This window comes from Anabrus simplex, chromosome 7 (genome assembly GCF_040414725.1).
Source record: "Anabrus simplex isolate iqAnaSimp1 chromosome 7, ASM4041472v1, whole genome shotgun sequence".
Lineage (NCBI taxonomy): Eukaryota > Metazoa > Arthropoda > Insecta > Orthoptera > Tettigoniidae > Anabrus > Anabrus simplex.
The window spans coordinates 166,153,423-166,171,691 of NC_090271.1; the positions used below are offsets into that span (position 1 = coordinate 166,153,423).

General features: G+C 39.2%; 1 protein-coding gene across 1 annotated transcript in view; it reads right to left on the reverse strand.

The window, feature by feature from the left end:
• Positions 1-18,269, reverse strand: part of LOC136877757 (G-protein coupled receptor family C group 6 member A) — a 166,522-nt gene that overhangs the window by 100,352 nt on the left and 47,901 nt on the right. The window contains exon 2 of the mRNA XM_068228736.1: positions 14,310-14,432. Within this exon, the coding sequence (XP_068084837.1) occupies positions 14,310-14,430 (121 nt within the window). The 5' untranslated portion in view covers positions 14,431-14,432. The remainder of the gene's footprint in view (positions 1-14,309; positions 14,433-18,269) is intronic.

Below are 18,269 nucleotides of genomic sequence, written 5' to 3' on the forward strand. Positions count from 1 at the left end.
GAGCCTCTATGGTCTGCATGGTAACAACCAACTTCATTTCAGTGTCTATGTCTTGTTCTTGCTTTTACTTCCTGCCAGTATCTTCTGAGCCCAGTGATGAGTGCCTGTTTATGCTCTTCAGACAAAATTCCTTTCCGTCTTCTGGAAGTTGATGCCATTTGGAAACCTTGATAGTTCACCAATCTTGTGAATGTGTTCCTGTCATGAATTTCTTAGTCTGAAATACCAATCTGCCTCAGATCTATTTCACATTCCTGGAACCATCTCGGCCTTGTTGCCTTAGATTGAATAAAATTCCATATTCTTTTTTTAGTCGATCATCAGTCATCCTCAAGAGATGACCGTAAAATAATAGCAGTCTCTTCTTAATTGGCGCTGTGAGAGGTTCTATCTTGCTGTACAAATCCTCATTTGGTCTCATTCGCCACTGTCCCATCAACCCACCTATTACCTAGGATTTTTCTTAGTATCCTGCGCTCTCTTTTTTCCAGCCAGTCAGCTTAAGGTCAACGTTTCAGACACATATAATCCCTCAGGTTTTGCAACTGTGCTATAGTGTCGGAACTTGGCCCCTACACTCAAGACTTTTTATTATAAATATTCTTTGTCATTTGGTATGCCTGGTCTAACTTCCTCATCCTAACATTGATTGCTTCCTCTTCTAATCCATTCTGCTGGATGACTTCACCAAGATAACTGAAATTCTTGACACGGCCAATTTTTCCAAGATTATTGATCATCCATTCAGGTCCATCACAGATGTTTGTCATATATTTTGTCTTCGGAATAGAAATCTGGAGTCCTCCCTTTTCAGCAACTTCTGACAGCCTATTGATCTTGTTGACTGCTGAAATTATGTTATTAGCAAAAATGGCCAGATCATCCTCAAAGGCCAGGCAGTCTACGTACACCCCTTTGTGCTTAGGACCAAGTCTGAACTGATCTTCCTTTGTTTCTTCTTGGTCTAACAACTTCCTCCACTCTCAAATGACTTTTTACAAAACACAGTTGAAGAGGAGTGGGGATAGTCCATCTCCCTGTCTGACACCCATTCTATTTTTGTTTCTTCGCCTGGACGTGTCGCAAGAACTCTATTGCAGCAGTTTGCCACCATCAAAGCTGGGCGAGAGGTTGTTATCACTCCATGCAGTGGTTACACTTGAATGTCTTCTAACAGCTAGGCGAGTATTACTGCGCCTGCACCAAGCAAGACCCCTTTCCCCTCAACACTGAGATTTATCCTACTACGTTCTCCAGTCATGTTACCACAGTGGAAAGTGGAAACAAAAGCTTATAAAATAGGTGCTGAGCTGTTCCGTCCATTCCTTCCGCCGCGCTCAACAGTGCATTGTTATATTATTGTGTTACTGTTTTCTATTATAACATGATGCGACTTCTCTTGTTAAAGTGTGAATTTATACTTAATTTATTTTAGGTAAGGATAGCCTATAGGACTGCACAACCGTGTGAGTTGGCCGTGCGGTTAGGAGTGTGCAGCTGTGAGCTTGCATCCGGGAGATAGTGGGTTCAAGCCCCACTGTTGGAAGCCCTGAAGATGGTTTTCTGTGGTTTTCCATTTTCACACCAGGCAAATCAATCAATCAATCAATACCGATCTGCCTTTAGGGCAGTCGCCCAGGTGGCAGATTCCCTATTTGTTGTTTTCCTAGCCTTTTCCTAAATGATTTCAAAGAAATTGGAAATTTATTGAACATCTCTCTTGGTAAGTTATTCCAATCCCTAACTCCCCTTCCTATAAATGAATATTTGCCCCAGTTTGTCCTCTTGAATTCCAACTTTATCTTCATATTGTGATCTTTCCTACTTTTATAAACGCCATTCAAACTTATTCGTCTACTAATGTCATTCCACGCCATCTCTCCGCTGACAGCCCGGAACATACCACTTAGTCGAGCAGCTCTTCTTCTTTCTCTCAATTCTTCCCAACCCAAACATTGCAACATTTTTGTAACGCTACTCTTTTGTCGGAAATCGCCCAGAACAAATCGAGCTGCTTTTCTTTGGATTTTTTCCAGTTCTTGAATCAGGTAATCCTGGTGAGGGTCCCATTCACTGGAACCATACTCTAGTTGGGGTCTTACCAGAGACTTATATGCCCTCTCCTTTACATCCTTACTACAACCCCTAAACACCCTCATAACCATGTGCAGAGATCTGTACCCTTTATTTACAATCCCATTTATGTGATTACCCCAATGAAGATCTTTCCTTATATTAACACCTAGATACTTACAATGATCCCCAAAAGGAACTTTCACCCCATCAACGCAGTAATTAAAACTGAGAGGACTTTTCCTACTTGTAAAACTCACAACCTGACTTTTAACCCCGTTTATCAACACACCATTGCCTGCTGTCCATCTCACAACATTTTCGAGGTCACGTTGCAGTTGCTCACAATCTTGTAACTTATTTATCACTCTATAGAGAATAACATCATCCGCAAAAAGCCTTACCTCCGATTCCACTCCTTTACTCATATCATTTATATATATAAGAAAACATAATGGTCCGATAATACTGCCTTGAGGAATTCCCCTCTTAATTATTACAGGGTCAGATAAAGCTTCACCTACTCTAATTCTCTGAGATCTATTTTCTAGAAATATAGCAACCCATTCAGTCACTTTTTTGTCTAGTCCAATTGCACTCATTTTTGCCAGTAGTCTCCCATGATCCACCCTATCAAATGCTTTAGACAGGTCAATCGCGATACAGTCCATTTGACCTCCTGAATCCAAGATATCTGCTATATCTTGCTGGAATCCTACAAGTTGAGCTTCAGTGGAATAACCTTTCCTAAAACCGAATTGCCTTCTATCGAACCAGTTATTAATTTCACAAACATGTCTAATATAATCAGAAAGAATGCCTTCCCAAAGCTTACATACAATGCATGTCAAACTTACTGGCCTGTAATTTTCAGCTTTATGTCTATCACCCTTTCCTTTATACACAAGGGCAACTATAGCAACTCTCCATTCATGCTGGGGCTGTACCTTAATTAAGGCCATGGCTGCTTCCTTCCCATTCCCAGGCCTTTCCTGTTTCATCGTCGCCATAAGAACTATCTGTGTCGGTGCGATGTAAAGCAACTAGCAATAGCAAAAAGGACTGCACAACATATTAAATATTAAAATGAGTGCTGTCTCTTCCAGCTCGAAGATAAGTGAGTTGGCGGGCCCAGAATATTCATGTACAATAGAAAGCTTAATGAACATGCCATTTTCATTAAGAACTTTCGAAGAAAAGACCCATTCCTTCTCTTAAAAATGTATTCAAGGAAGCAAAAAGAACAGTACGATATTTTTATGACTCATGGTACATAAATACACAAATCTGGACTGGTTATGTGGTTGTATAAAAATGAATAAATTGTACTGTTGACCATGTATTCTATGATGATGGTGATGAAGGCCTCTCCCCCGCCCGCTGAAGACTGTTCGCCCGCCTTCCTACCCGGCTCCTTATATAGCGACCGGGCGATGTGTGTAATGGAAGCACTGGCGAGGAATTGCTGTGCCGGTGGACCCCCCATCCGGCCTGAGGAAGAAACCCTCCCCAGGCTAGAGGAGGAGCCTGCCCAACCCAGCGAAACCTCAGAGCTCATTTATTTCAAAGAAATCATACAGGAACTCCACTAATTGTGGGTCAAAACAAAACAGAGAACAATACAAGAATGTGTACAAATACACCAATAAACAAGATACTATGCCATAACAAAGAAACATAAGAAGGACGATCCTCTAGAGGATGGGCAGAGCAAATCCTGGAGGAAGCGTCAAGTAGTCGTTCCTGCTGCTGTCACCCCTGGGGCTCCACGAGTGCCATGACCTCTGCCTCGTCTTGACGAGCTGTGGTGGACCATGGGCGCCCTGGTGGGAGTCTGAAATTGGAAGCCAGGGGGAAGAGAGATGACGTCGTCGCCCATGGCTGAATCCAACGGGATGGCGCAGTTCCAACCATGCGTGAAAGCAATGTAGACCAAGGAGGCCCTGGTGTAGATAAACTGTCATTGTCCAGCATCGTATGATGGCCAGGCTGAGGGTGCCCATAGGAGAGCACGGCCCTCGTGTTGATCTCGACCTTGTGGGTCTACAGGAATCTTCTGACGGAGAGCCTCAGCAAGATGATAAACTCTGTTGTCGGATGGTACAGGTAAGGCTTTAGTGTATTCTTGAGGCACCAAGGCACGCCATCGTGTTGGACTAGGTGAGCGGCGAACAGGAAGAGATTCCGGTGGGTCATCGTCGTAGTCTTCTTCATCCTTGGTGTCGCGCTGCTGGTCGTCTGCATGGCGAGCTGGGCAAAGCAAATGTTGCTCTAGGTGCTATACAGTTTGCAGGAGTGCCTGCCAGTCTGTGTTCGCAGGGATTGCCGGGGTGCCGGTGCCATCATTCTGCTCAGTCTCGGACATGGTGGCCTGTTGCTGAGTGCGAGCAAGATCCTGCATGGAGCAGGTCCGATATGGAAATGCTGGGGTGCCAGCCGATGATATGGTACTTGCGGTGGAGGAGGCGGCCGTTTTGCCCTTGGTTTCCTTGTAGTACTCGTTGATCTGTTGCTGTTCTGCCATGCCTGGTACTGAAGAAGGCCTCTCCCCCGCCTGCTGAAGACTGCTCACCCGCCTTCCTACCCGGCTCCTTATAAAGGCGACCGGGCGATGTGGACAATTTAGATTCAGAGTTTTAAAAAGGCGCCATGAGGTGTCTCAAGCACACATCAATGCTGTTGCCGATATGATTCAGTTCGGAAGGTCCAGAATAGAGTTCTGTTGGATTACAGCTTGCAGAAAGAAAATTGACAAGCATAAAAAGCTAGTAAAAAAATAGCTACTGTGCATTTTCTTTCAAAGCAAGGATTACCTTTCAGGGGTCATCGAGAAACTGAAGAACCTGATAAGAGGTAATTACAGAGAGTTACTAGCATTAATTGCTAAGAAAGATGGCATATTTCGGCACCAGGACTTTCATGTGATATGCAAAATGATATTAATGAAGCCATAGCTACTTTTATGACCAGCAAAATTAAAAAGACTAGGTTAAGAAAGCAAACTATTTCCATTATTTTGGATGAAAGTACAGACATTTCTAACAGAGCACAACTCTCGACTGTATTTAGATATGTTAGTCCCGAAGGCGAAATTCAAGAGAGAGAGATTCAGTGATGTATGCGGTGACCATTATGCTGTTTCTCTCTCTACACATCTCTTTGGAGTGTTAAAAGAATTTCAGTGTGGTGGAAAGTTAGTAGCAGAAACATTTGATGGCACTGCAGTGATGGCAGGACAGTACAGTGGGTTGCAGAAGATACTCAGGGATAAATATGACCAGACTATATTTGCTCACTGCTATGGTCATAGGCTCAACTTGGTATTACAGCAATCTGTTAACCCCATCAAGGAAAGCAAAGTATTTTTTCAGACCTTGTCTGGGTTAGCAGGGTTTTTTTCATCATCCCCTAAAAGTGCCGCTACTCTTGATAAAGTAATACAGAGACGATAACCAACAGTAGCACCTACCCGGTGGATATATGCTGGTAGGATCAATGAAGTTGTATCCTCTCTCTATACAGATCTCCTTGAATTCTTCAGAGAAATGTAAGATAGCGCAGATGAATGGAATGAGAATTCAAGCTAAGGGTTACTATGTTACCCTGCAAGACTTTGATTTCTATTTCCTATTAAATTTATTTGCTGAAGTGCTTCCTCAATCTGATGTTCTGTATCAGATCCTTCAGAAGAAAATAAGCGATACTGCCTTCTGCTCCAGAGATCTAGCAATTTAAAGAATTTTAGCAGACAACCAGCCCATTCTGAGCAAAATGATTGAATCCTGTATATTTGAAGACATGCCCAGAAAAACTGGTTGAGCCTCAAAATTAAAATACTTGAGTTATGCGCTGCTATCTGTTGTCTGATACAAGAGCTGTCCTTTGTGATATTTGGCTATCCTCCAGGTATCATATTACCTTAAATACAAAAGGCGAATGTTCTTGCATTTCTGGATTTGATCTATCTGTAATGTCAAGAATGGCTAACCCAGTGCTGCAACTGACATCTTTGGTATAAGCAGTGGGCGAATGTCTCGAGTAATTCAACAGAAGAAACATAAGGTTCTCCTCAGGTGAGCTTGCATATTTTACTTTTATTATGTACCACTAGGTAAAGCAATAAATTCACATTACTGCAAATTCTGCAGTGTTTTACAATACAACCCAAGTTTTTTTATTAAATACCACATTCATTATTTACTTATTAAAAGTGGACAAAAGAGGACATTAGAGCAATCACCCAAGTAAATGCAGCGATGAAAACCAGGCATTTGCTCGAGCTCACACCAACAGTTTTCCTGCTGAGTCCAATCATTATTTGGTACCCGGACATACATTTTTACCAGGTGAATTTCTTTAAATTTATTTTCCGTTACGCCGACACACATAGATCTTATGGTGGCGATGGGATAGGGAAGAACTAGGAGTTGGAAGGAGGCAGCCATGGCCTTAATTAAGGTACAGCCTCAGCATATGCCTGGTGAGAAAATGGGAAACCACAGAAAACCTTCTTTAGGGCTGTCGACAGTGGGCTTCAAACCTACTATCTCCAGAATGCAACCTTACAGCTGCGTGCCCCTAACCACACGGCCAACTCGCCCGGTTTTACCATGTGACCGGGACTTTGGTCTCATTGAGAGAAAATAGAGGAAAGTGTCTTATATTCATGTTCCTGCTCAATGGATGGAGCTAGTTAAAGAAACTAGAGTTAAAAATCCTTTCAGTGTTGTCAAAGCTGGTATGTTTATCACAGCAATACCTCTTCTCAACAAAGTCAAAATAAAAATAGTGAAAAAATCTGGTCAAAAGGTACTGCCGAGCAAGATTACTTGTTTGAAAATAACTAAAAACCAAGCTTTTAAGCTCTTCTTTTAAGTATAGCTATGCTGAAATTGAGAGTTATGCTTCTGTGGATATTAGAAAAAAAATTACTTGGTACACCTTCACTTAGTTGCGAGACATTTCCCCTCAAATATCATGGTCCAAGAGCTATAAATCCTGCAAAACTGAAAGATTTACAGGAAATAATGGATATTCCACCAATTTATCATGAATACTATCATAATCTTAAATCTGTTACAAAATCTGAGACTATTCCTGATGAACCCTTTTTTGACCATAGCACGGATTACTGTTAAATAACACCTTTAACCATAAATTTCCAGGATGAGATACTGTTATTCTATTTGGGAAATGCAATCGACAAATTATAACATGTTAAAAAGAGGATAAATGTAAGATGTATGATTACTTTTGAGATATTAACACTCCAGTGGTCGCGTGGATCACAATAGTGATCCAGCCGTTTCGTTTTTTTTTTCGCTCCTGTTTTTTGGTATGACTGTTGACCTTGAGCCTCTGTGTACCTTCCTCGCTCCCCATCCCCTCTCTTATAACACAGTAGTCTGCTGACCTTAACTGATAGTTGTTGCGTTATAAAGCAATTTATTCTTGTGGATCACAACTGTGATCAGTGCGACCACTAGCGTGACTTATTTTTGACTTTGTTTTCTTATTACAGTGTCTAATCTCAGTCCATACGCATATATCTACTCCGTTTTATGAGTTTATATTAATTATTGGTATATAAGTACAAAATGGATGACTATGAGAATATAAATCGATGGCTGAATGAACCAGACAGTGAGGTACCTCAGAAACATTATCGAGGGAGTAAGTGAGACAAATCACAATGTCCGGTAATTTTTCAAGATTTTTTTTTACAAATGCATGCATAATTATATTATATTGTAAAGAAAATTAGGTTCTTTTCACAATGAATAATCATATTCATAATCATAAGCATATAATAGCCTTACAGCACAAAGAAAGTACGGATCACAATTGTGATCTGCACGACCACTGACGTGACTTTTCTTTGTGCGACCACCGGAGTGTTAAAAAAAATTTATTACCATCTGTGATAGGTGTGTAAAGGATTGAAGAAGTTTAATGTAAAGTTTCTCTTTGTTTATTGATAATGTCTTGTTTCGGGTAATAAAATATGAAAGATACTGTCTGCTTGAACCTTTTGTTTACAAAAATTAATGAAGATAATGTCTTATATTTTTTTCAGCCTCATTCACAAACCTCAAATTTTCTCCATTTTAAATAAGTGTGGGTTAACCCGTTTTTTTTTGTGTTTTTTTTCGGGCATGTCTTCATTTATACAACTCGATGAGTACCTCTTCAAAAAAAATTTGCTGTACAACAAACAGTTTGGATTTAAAAAGGGTCACTCAATGATAAAAGCAGTCAAATGTGTCATCAAAGACATATTAAATAATTTTAGAATAAAATAGTCACAGGTGCTACATTAATTGACCTGACAAAAGCTTTTGATTGTGTCTCGCATGAAATCTTAATTCATAAGCTCAGTTATTATGGAGTAAGGTGTCATGAACTGAAATTAATGGCATCCTATCTTCAAAGGAAACAGATGGTGGTAATAAGTGATAAAAAAATCTGGTATGGAAACTGTTAAAGCAGGTGTTCCACAAGGGTCGGTTTTGGGACCTTCCCTATTCTTGGTCTATATCAACGACCTAGCATGTAATGTTCCCTGCACATCAGTTCTATATGCTGATGATACAACTTTCCTAAATAGTAATGTTGATATCACAACACTACAAAACCAAGTCAACACATCTGTTAAAATTGCTGAAAACTGGTTTCATCACAATAAATTAACTATTAATGTCACTAAAACAGAAAATATCCTATTTACCTTGGATCACACTGTAAATAATGGCTGCTGTAATTCTGTTAAATTATTAGGCCTACATGTAAATACAACACTTACCTGGGAAATACATACATCAGAACTCTGTATGAGATTAGCTAAGGTGTGGTATCTGTTGCAGAAACTAAAAACCTGCCTCAGTCGGGATGTGCTACTTGCATCCTATCATGCTTTCTTTCACCCTCATATGCTGTATGGGATCAGGTTATGGGGCAATTGTTCTACATCAAATAATGTATTTTCTAATGACTCAGGCATTATGGCTGAGATTATCTATAGATTATTTTTATTAATACTGACAATACCTAGTGCACAATTCCTGTGCTTGATGGTGGAAGCAATAAACTATCTAAACTATCTAATTTTTAAACTATATGATTTAAGTTGCAAGACTATGAAGGGAGGCAAGGTTACCCTCAAAAGCACCAGAGAATTGATTTTACAGGAACTAAGAAAACATCTTATCTCCGATTGTATTTGGAAATAATTGACATCATATCCGTGCAACTATCAGATAGACTTTCTGATATTAACAAGCTGGAGTTCCTTCAGTTAATTGATATTGACCAGTTTAACAATAATACCAATATAAATGGTCCGTTATTGGACATTATAAATTTTCCAGCTAACCCATTCCTGGTTGCCAGCGTTTTACTCTCATATGCTAGGTTGGGCTCATCTGTTGGAACCTAGCACTCCTACCAAGTCTGCTGACCTTAACTGATAGTTGTTGCGTTATAAAGCAATTTATTCTTGTGGATCACAACTGTGATCAGTGCGACCACTAGCGTGACTTATTTTTGACTTTGTTTTCTTATTACAGTGTCTAATCTCAGTCCATACGCATATATCTACTCCGTTTTATGAGTTTATATTAATTATTGGTATATAAGTACTTTTGAGGGTAACCTTGCCTCCCTTCATAGTCTTGCAACTTAAATCATATAGTTTAGTGCATACCATGGAGGCCACTGCGTAGACTACTTGGAGCCACCAGCAGTGCCAATGTACTATGAGAGATTTAGTCTCTTTACCAAAAATTGATGCCTGTTTGGCTATCAGATGATACAGATGTTGATTCCCGTAGGGAATCTGAAATATTTCACTTTTAAGTTTCATTCAGTCAAAATTTCATTCAAAGGTCTTCACTAATGACCGATAGGCACTGTTCGGGAACTCCTTTGCGAAATTGTTAAACTGATACAGATGTTGATTCCCATAGGGAATCTGAAATATTTGTCCTGAATGAGTAAATTTACAATACCAATTTAATATTGCACACCAGTGGTCTTAAAAAAAGCATACACAGAAGCAACAAAATTGAATGACCTCATTCTCACCATCCCGGCAACTAGCACATCTGCTGAAAGAAGCTTCTCAGCCTTAAAAAAGGATACACACCTTCCAAAGATATTCACAAGTACAGGACATGCTCTCTACACTTTCTTTGATTGCAATTGAGAAGAAATTTCTGAGTGACTTAATGAAGAGGCCTAATTTCTACGATGCTGTGATAGATATTTTCGATGCCACAACATGCCGTTGTATCAACCTTAAGTACAAATAGGAAATACTGAGGTAAGCCTTGAAGCTCCGTTGGAAATTAATTTTAAACTTTATGAGTGCATGAACAGCCTGCCATACATTTAACATGATGTGAACTATTTTCAATTAGTGCATGATCGAGACTGCTAGTTTCTATGATGTTGATGCTCACTAGTGTTCAATATATTATGTGCCATTTCATCATTTTCAAATAATGTTATCTTGTACAAATATAATATCAATTATCAAGTCCTTCACTTTTATGAAATGAGATCTATATTGCTCATAAAAATGCTGCAGTGCGAGCGACAATATACTCTCAGAAGGAGTGTGGTAACACTTCTCAAAACGTCACGTGTTGCCACTGCATTAGATAATTATAAACTAGCTCAATTTTAGTACCATACGCAACTTTTTATAGGACTTCGGACATAACATGAATGATATTCATGTTTGAACTTTTAATGTTATTGTATTGTATTGTATTGTTTTTATCCAGTATTCTTTGTTAGGACATAAAATAAAATAGTTTTATATAAGGACTTTAACATGCGTGTGATTTTAATCTACAAGATTAAGAAAAGAATTTTAATTCTCAAAACTTGAATTTATGTATATTTATGTATTTGATGATTTAGTATATATACTAGATTTTGAATTGTATTGACAAGGTGGACCTTGACATAATTAACAGTAATTCAATACGGAACATTGGTGGCAATCATAGTCAAGCTGATAGATGCATACATACCACTTAGTCGAGCAGCTTGTCTTCCCCCCCATGTCTTCCCAGCCCAAACTTTGCAATAATTTTGTAACGCCACTCTTGTCGGACATCATCCAGAACAAATCTAGCTGCTTTTCTTTGGATTTTTTCCAGTTCTTGAATAAAGTAATCAAATAACACTGGAACCATACTCCAATTGGGGTCTTACCACAGATTTATCACTCTCCTTTACACCCTTACTACAACACCTAAATACCCTCAAACCATGTGCAGAGATCTGAACCCTTTATTTACAATCTCATTTATGTGATCACCCCAATGAGGATCATTCCGTATATTAACACCTAGGTACTTATAATGATCCCCAAAATGAACTTTCACCCCATCAACACAGTAATTAAAACTGAGAGGACTTTTCCTACTTGTAAAACTCACAACCTGACTTTTAACCCCGTTTATCATCGTACCATCGTACCATCTCATAATATTATCGAGGTCATTTTGCAGTTTTCACAATCTTGTAACTTATTTATTACTCCATACAGAGTAACATAATGTGCAAAAAGCGTTATCTATAATTCCACTTCTTTACTCATATAATTTATATATATAAGAAAACATAAAGGTCCAATAATATTGCCTTGAGGAATTCCCCTCTTAATTATTACAAAGTCAGATAAAGCTTTGCCTACTCTAATTCTCAGAGATCTATTTTTTAGAAATGAAGTCCCCCATTCAATCACTCTTCTTTTGGCTAGTCCAACTGTACTCTGTTTTTCCAGTAGTCTCCTATGATCTACTGTATCAAAAGCCTTAGATAGGTCAATCGTGACACAGTCCATTTGACCTCCTGAATACAAGATATCTACTATATCTATTTGGAATCCTGCTTCAAGCTGAGCTTTAGTGGAATAACCTTTCCTAAACCCGAACTTCCCTCTATTGACGCAGTTATTAATTTTGCAAACATGTCTAATATAATCAGAAAGAATGCTTTCCCAAAACATACATGCAATGCATGTCAAACTGACTGGCCTATAATTTTCAGCTTTATGTCTATCACCTTTTCCTTTATACAAAGGGGCTACTATAGCAACTCTCCATTCATTTGGTATAGCTCAGATAAGTACTTCAGGTATGATACTATTTCCCAACCCATTGTCTTTAACATATCGCCAGAAATCTTATCAATTCCAGCTGCTTTTCTAGTTTTCAACTTTTGTTTCTTATTGTAAATGTCATTCTTATCATGGGTAAATTTTAATAATTCTTTAGTATTAGTCACCTCCTCTATCTGGACATTATCCTTGTAACCAACAATCTTTGCATACTGGTGACTGAATACTTCTGCCTTTTGAAGATCCTCACATACACACTCTCCTTGTTCATCAACGATTCCTGAAATGTCCTCCTTGGAACCTGTTTCTGCCTTAAAGTACCTATACATACATAGTACAGGGACTCTCCCATCCAGCACTCCTTGCATTCACCATGCTGCTAAGAAATGCTGCCTGTGAACTGGTGACCTAAAGGTAAGTAACCACGATGTTCTTGAAAGAAGTTCTCTGTTGGACAAAGATTAAATGTGCCTGTGGTACAGTGGTACCAACAAGGCACTCAGAAAAAGAACTAGGAACCTGCAACACCTTTCAGCACAGTAGCATAATCATGTCTCCTGTTTCAGCCAGGCTGCCCTGGTCAGTCACGAGGACGTTGCATGTTGTTGGCGTGTTAATGGTGATTAATACCAACCAGACAATTTGTGAATTAATTTGAGTGAGAGGAATAATTCCTAAGACTGTGCTTTATATTCTGAAGAACCCCCTAAGCATGAGAAATATTCTAACCCAACAGGTTCTACACCGTTCAATGGAATTTTAGAAATGGCAATGACACACAGTATGAATAGCAAGCTTTTCTACACAGTATCATTGTACGGCATGAGACATATGTACAACTGTATGAGCCAAAAATGAAATGACAATTGAACGAGTGGTATCATTACAGCTCCTCATAAAAAGCAGTAGTTCGCCAGAACCCCAGAAATGTGCAGGTGATATCGATCCTTGTGTGTGACTGTGAAAGCATTACCCTATCACATACCATACCCCAAGGACAAACCATGAATGTGTGGAATAACTTCATTTTTTGAACATAACCTGCAACCAGAATTGCTAAACAAGCAGGGACACTTTCTGTACATTCCTCCAATCATTTTGTAGAACAATGCTTGGATGCATGTGGTGCAACCAGTGGTGGAGCTGTATACTCCATATGGCTGTGAAGTACTTTTCCATTACCATTATTCTCCAGAGTTAAGCATCTGAGGTACTGAAATGTTCCAGATACTCTTCATGCAACACCATCCAGAGAAAAGGTACTGTGACGTGAACATAGTAAACTTACCATGTTGCTGGCAATGGATTCTACACAATGCTGGTGACTGTACCGAGGGACTGAGTAGTTTCACTGAGATATCTCTTTTGTATGGGTTGTAAAAAAAAAAATAGTAGCCACTATTAAAGTAGCAACCCTTGTGTATGAACTTTAAAATAATATACTGTAAAGGATGTTTCTCCCTTTGTCAGTTTCAACCTAAGACATCACTGAAAATGTGCTGTACTACCTGAGAGCAAGTATACCTTATTATCAGAATTCTGTATACTTCTAAGTAATAATCTGACCACAAGGATAATGATATAAGAATCATTAACCAAGTAATCTGGAAGTTAACAAGGGCTTGCATTACGTAACTTTTTGAATCTCACTCAATTTTTTAGCTCTCTATGATAGTCTTTACTAAAAGATTAGCAAAGTCAATCTGCTTTCAACTTGTAATGACAATGGCAGTGCAACTAGTTTGTAAATAGGGGGTTTTGGAATCAATTTCTGAGCAAGAACAACCATTTTTAATTCAAATTTTAAAGTGCTAAGACTCAAATGTAGTGTGGTTTCCAATAATTTCACTTCAACATCAGTGTGCAATTGTTGAATATGGTTGTTTCAAAGTTACCATTTTCTCGGTAATCTGAAAAATATGATGAAAAAATGAAAATTGCAATAAACATAGGAGTATATCTTTCAGTATTCACTTTAGTATTTAGAAATTATTACTACAATTTGATTACCACAAAATTCCTTGATAAAATTTACCAATTTCAGTATTGACAAAATGCAACCTTTCTGTACTTGTTACGATACTTGCCTAGTAGGTCTACTCACCATAGACAGTAGCATGACCAGGAAGTCTGAGAGCTGACTGAGGCTCTGGACACTGATGCTGGCCTGCAGCAAAGACCACAGCTATCACCAAGAGCACAAGCCACCTGGAGAGGCAGGCCATCTCTGTAAATATAAAACATATCTCTAATTTTAGCGAAGCAAGTCTTCTCTGTTGGTAATGCTGGCTCTTGCCTGTAGTGAAGAAAATGACTATCAGCTAGAGTAGATGCAGTATTTATGCAGTATGTAATAACAGGAAGGGAGAGGGCGGAACCTGAGCTGGCACTTAACCTACTCCTGTTGAATAGTACAAAGTGGTTTGCTCAGTGCTCAATATCTCCACAGACAGATCAATCATCATCATAATCATAATCAACAGTGTTGTATGTCCTCACTCCATATAAAGAGTGCATAGAGGTTATGTATAGTGGAAGTTTTTCACTCCCACTCCTCCAAGGGCCTTCTTGGCCTGTATGCAGAAGTTTTCTCTTTGCTTTTACTGTCCGTTTAATAAGTAGTATACAGTGAAACCTCGGAATGCAAGTAACTTGGTCTACGAGTGTTTTGCAAGATGAGCAAACATTTTAAATAAATTGTAACTTGATAAGCGAGTGAGGTTCTGCAATACGAGCGTCACGTATGCCTACGTTTTCCCCTCCCCTGTTCGATTGTTGAATGGATGAACGAGGTCTTTGGTCCTGTAGTGAAGAAATACCTTTCAGAAAATAATCTGCCGCTGCACGTCTTGATGGTTATGGACAGGGCTCCTGCTCATCCTCCAGGCCTAGAGGCCTCGAGGACGACTTACTGGAGGAATTCGAGTTCGTTAAGGTTAACTTCCTTCTTCCCAACACTACTCCACTACTCCAGCCTTTGAATCAGTAAGTCATTTCGAACTTCAAGAAGCTATACACCAAAGCACTATTTCAGTGATGCTTCGAAGTGACCGAAGAAACAAACCTTATCCTCCGAGAGTTTGGAAGAAATCATTTCCACATCGTGAACTGCCTGAAGATCATCAATGAAGCCTGGGATGGAGTCACCAAGAGAACTCTCACTTCCACTTGGGGAAAGCTGTAGCCTGAATGTGTTATTGGATGTGACTTTGCGGGGATTGTTGGCGACAATGACCCGCCGATTGTCGATGAAATTGTGTCCTTAGGGAAGACTATGGGGCTGGAGGTGAATGGCATGGACATTCATGAGCTGGTGGAAGAACATAGCCAGGAACTGACCACCAATGAACTGATGGACCTGCATCGTGAACAACAGGAGGAGGTTATGGAGATCTCATCTGGGGAAGAGGAGGAGGAAAAGCCAATGGAATCTCTCACTTCAACTGAGATTCGAGAGAAGTGCTAAATGTGGGAAACGGTGCAAAATTTTGTAGAAAAGCACCACCTGAATAAGGCTGCAGCAGTGCGAGTGATGAATCACTTAAATGACAATGCAATGTCACATTTCTGTGAAATCCTCAAAAAGAGGCAAAAGCAACAGTCATTGGACAGGTTCCTCATTAAAGTTGCACGAAAAGAATTCCAGTGAGCCAACAGATAGCAGTGATTCCGTTAGTGAAATATGTGCTACACAGTGAATCGTCTCTTGTCATCTCTCGTCTCCCTCACACCAACAATAATTCTATTGTAAGAAAAAGTGCATTTTAATTTGTTGTACATTATATTTTATTTTAGAAATGGTATGCGAATAAATATTTTTGTGTTGTGGACGAATCATCCGCATTTCAATTGTTTCTTATGGGAAAACTTGCTCTGATATACGAGCGCTTTGGATTACAAGCATGTTGCCGGAACGAATTATGCTCGCAACCCAAGGTTCCACTGTATATTGGAAGAGTTTATATATGTTTATTACTAGTGCCCATCTGGTTGCCAGGATTGTCAAAGCTAAAAGTCTACATGGTCAGATACCATAGTTAGCCAGTTTGAGTCTTGTTGGTGGAAAAAATGTTCGCCAGTTCACCATCAGAGTGTTGGCCAGCAGAGTAGAGGAGTTAGTGATATACAATTTCAAATCACTTGATTGCAAGCCAAAAGCCTGGATTAAATTCCAAACCTCTCTGCACTCTGTATATGGAGTGAGGGCATACAACACTGTTGATGATGATTATGATGATGATTCATCTGTCTGTTGAGATGTTGAGCACTGAGCAAACCACTTTGTACTATTCGACAGGAGTAGGCTAAGTCCCGGCCCCAGGTTCCACCCTCTCCCTTCCCTTCGATGACCAGCCAGAGACTGTCTAACTTGGGAACTTTAGCTATAGAGAAGGAATTGCTGTGGCATCTTAGCAAGACGTCTGACTTCAAGACGAGAGTAATAGATATACTTGCTGAATTGAAGGACAGATGGCGGCGCGTTGGCCTCTCACCGCTGGATACCGTGGTTCAAATCCCGGTCACTCCATGTGAGATTTGTGCTGGACAAAGCGGAGGTGGGACAGGTTTTTCTCCGGGTACTCCGGTTTTCCTTGTCATCTTTCATTCCAGCAACACTCCCCAATATCATTTCATAGCATTTATCAGTCATTAATAAATCACCTTGAGAGTGACGACTCCATTGTAATAATAGCCTATAATATATGCTATTCATTACATCCCTGACGCGGTCAAAGACTGGAAAACAGGTTGTAGGTTTTCATTTTTCAAGGGCAGGCAGATTGAATATTGTTTAAAGTGACTTGTACGAAAATATATTTGTTTCTTATGTCTCTTATTAAATCTACATAACAATTAAATATATTGCTATTTTCTCATTCTAAAAGTATGTTGACAACTCCCGCTGCCTATTTAGTCTATTTTTTTAACGAGTGCACGTGGGGTTACAGGTTGTTTATAGGGTTTTTCTTAGTTTCAGAGTCATTAATATAATATTGAATATAGATCTGTATGCGTCGAAAACAAAATTCCGAATATAATGTGATTAAAATACTTTTAAAAAAAAGATCTCTGTCTACCCCCTTACGTAGTTCACGCTTCGCCACTGCAATGTTGATCTCTTCATCCTTCAACGTATCTAGTCAATAGGCAGAATTAAGGGGTGTGGCTGGCACCCTAATGATTCTCCTCTCTTAAAAATGTAAGACTATTAAAATAATTTAATTTTAAACTTTAAAGCAGTCACAGCCCTACGAAGAATAGAAAAGTGGGCAGCGCGCTTGGCGGTGATGACTTCACTCAGTGGAGAAGTACGGCAGATATAAAATAGGCAGTGTGTTCTGTCATGCCCTTAAGAAGTTTGCCACAATTCCAGCGAACAGTTCTGAGAGTTTCTGCTCTAAATTTACACATGCTAAAACCAATTCAAGGGCAAATCTGGAACAAGATACGTTAGAAGGGTTGCTATTTATTTACAAGGAGCATCCAACGATTTCAGCGAAGCTGTCGATAAATTTAAAATTGTAGTCTCCTTCTCAGAGAATCCTGCTGCTGTAATATGTTTGCATTCATTAAAATCAAAAGGTAAACTAACAGGTATGTTCAATATAAAACCTGGTGTACAGCGGGAAACTAAAATTTGCATGATTTGTGATATAATGTATATTAGCAACAATACAGTTGTAATATATGTTAAATTGTAATACTTCCTGAATTTAGAGATTGCCAGCTAAAAGTGTGTAATGGAAAATATAAAGAAAAGCAATCCATTGAATTTTAAAGAAAATCGCAGAAGATGGTTCCTTAAAATTTTTATTCACGATTTTAATGTAGAAACGCAATGGCAGTCATGGAAGATTTTGATAGGTGGAATGTATATAACATTTCTTAATGTCAGTATATTTCAATCTCCGCATCAACGAAAAACTTCTAGTTACACTTATGCTTAGTGTAAGGGGATTTTTTCTTATGACGCCTTCTATCACCGCATTTGGAGTACCTTCTCCATTCGGACTGAAGTTAGAAGGATGAATATCTCCGCATATCACAGTATTTACCTCTGAAT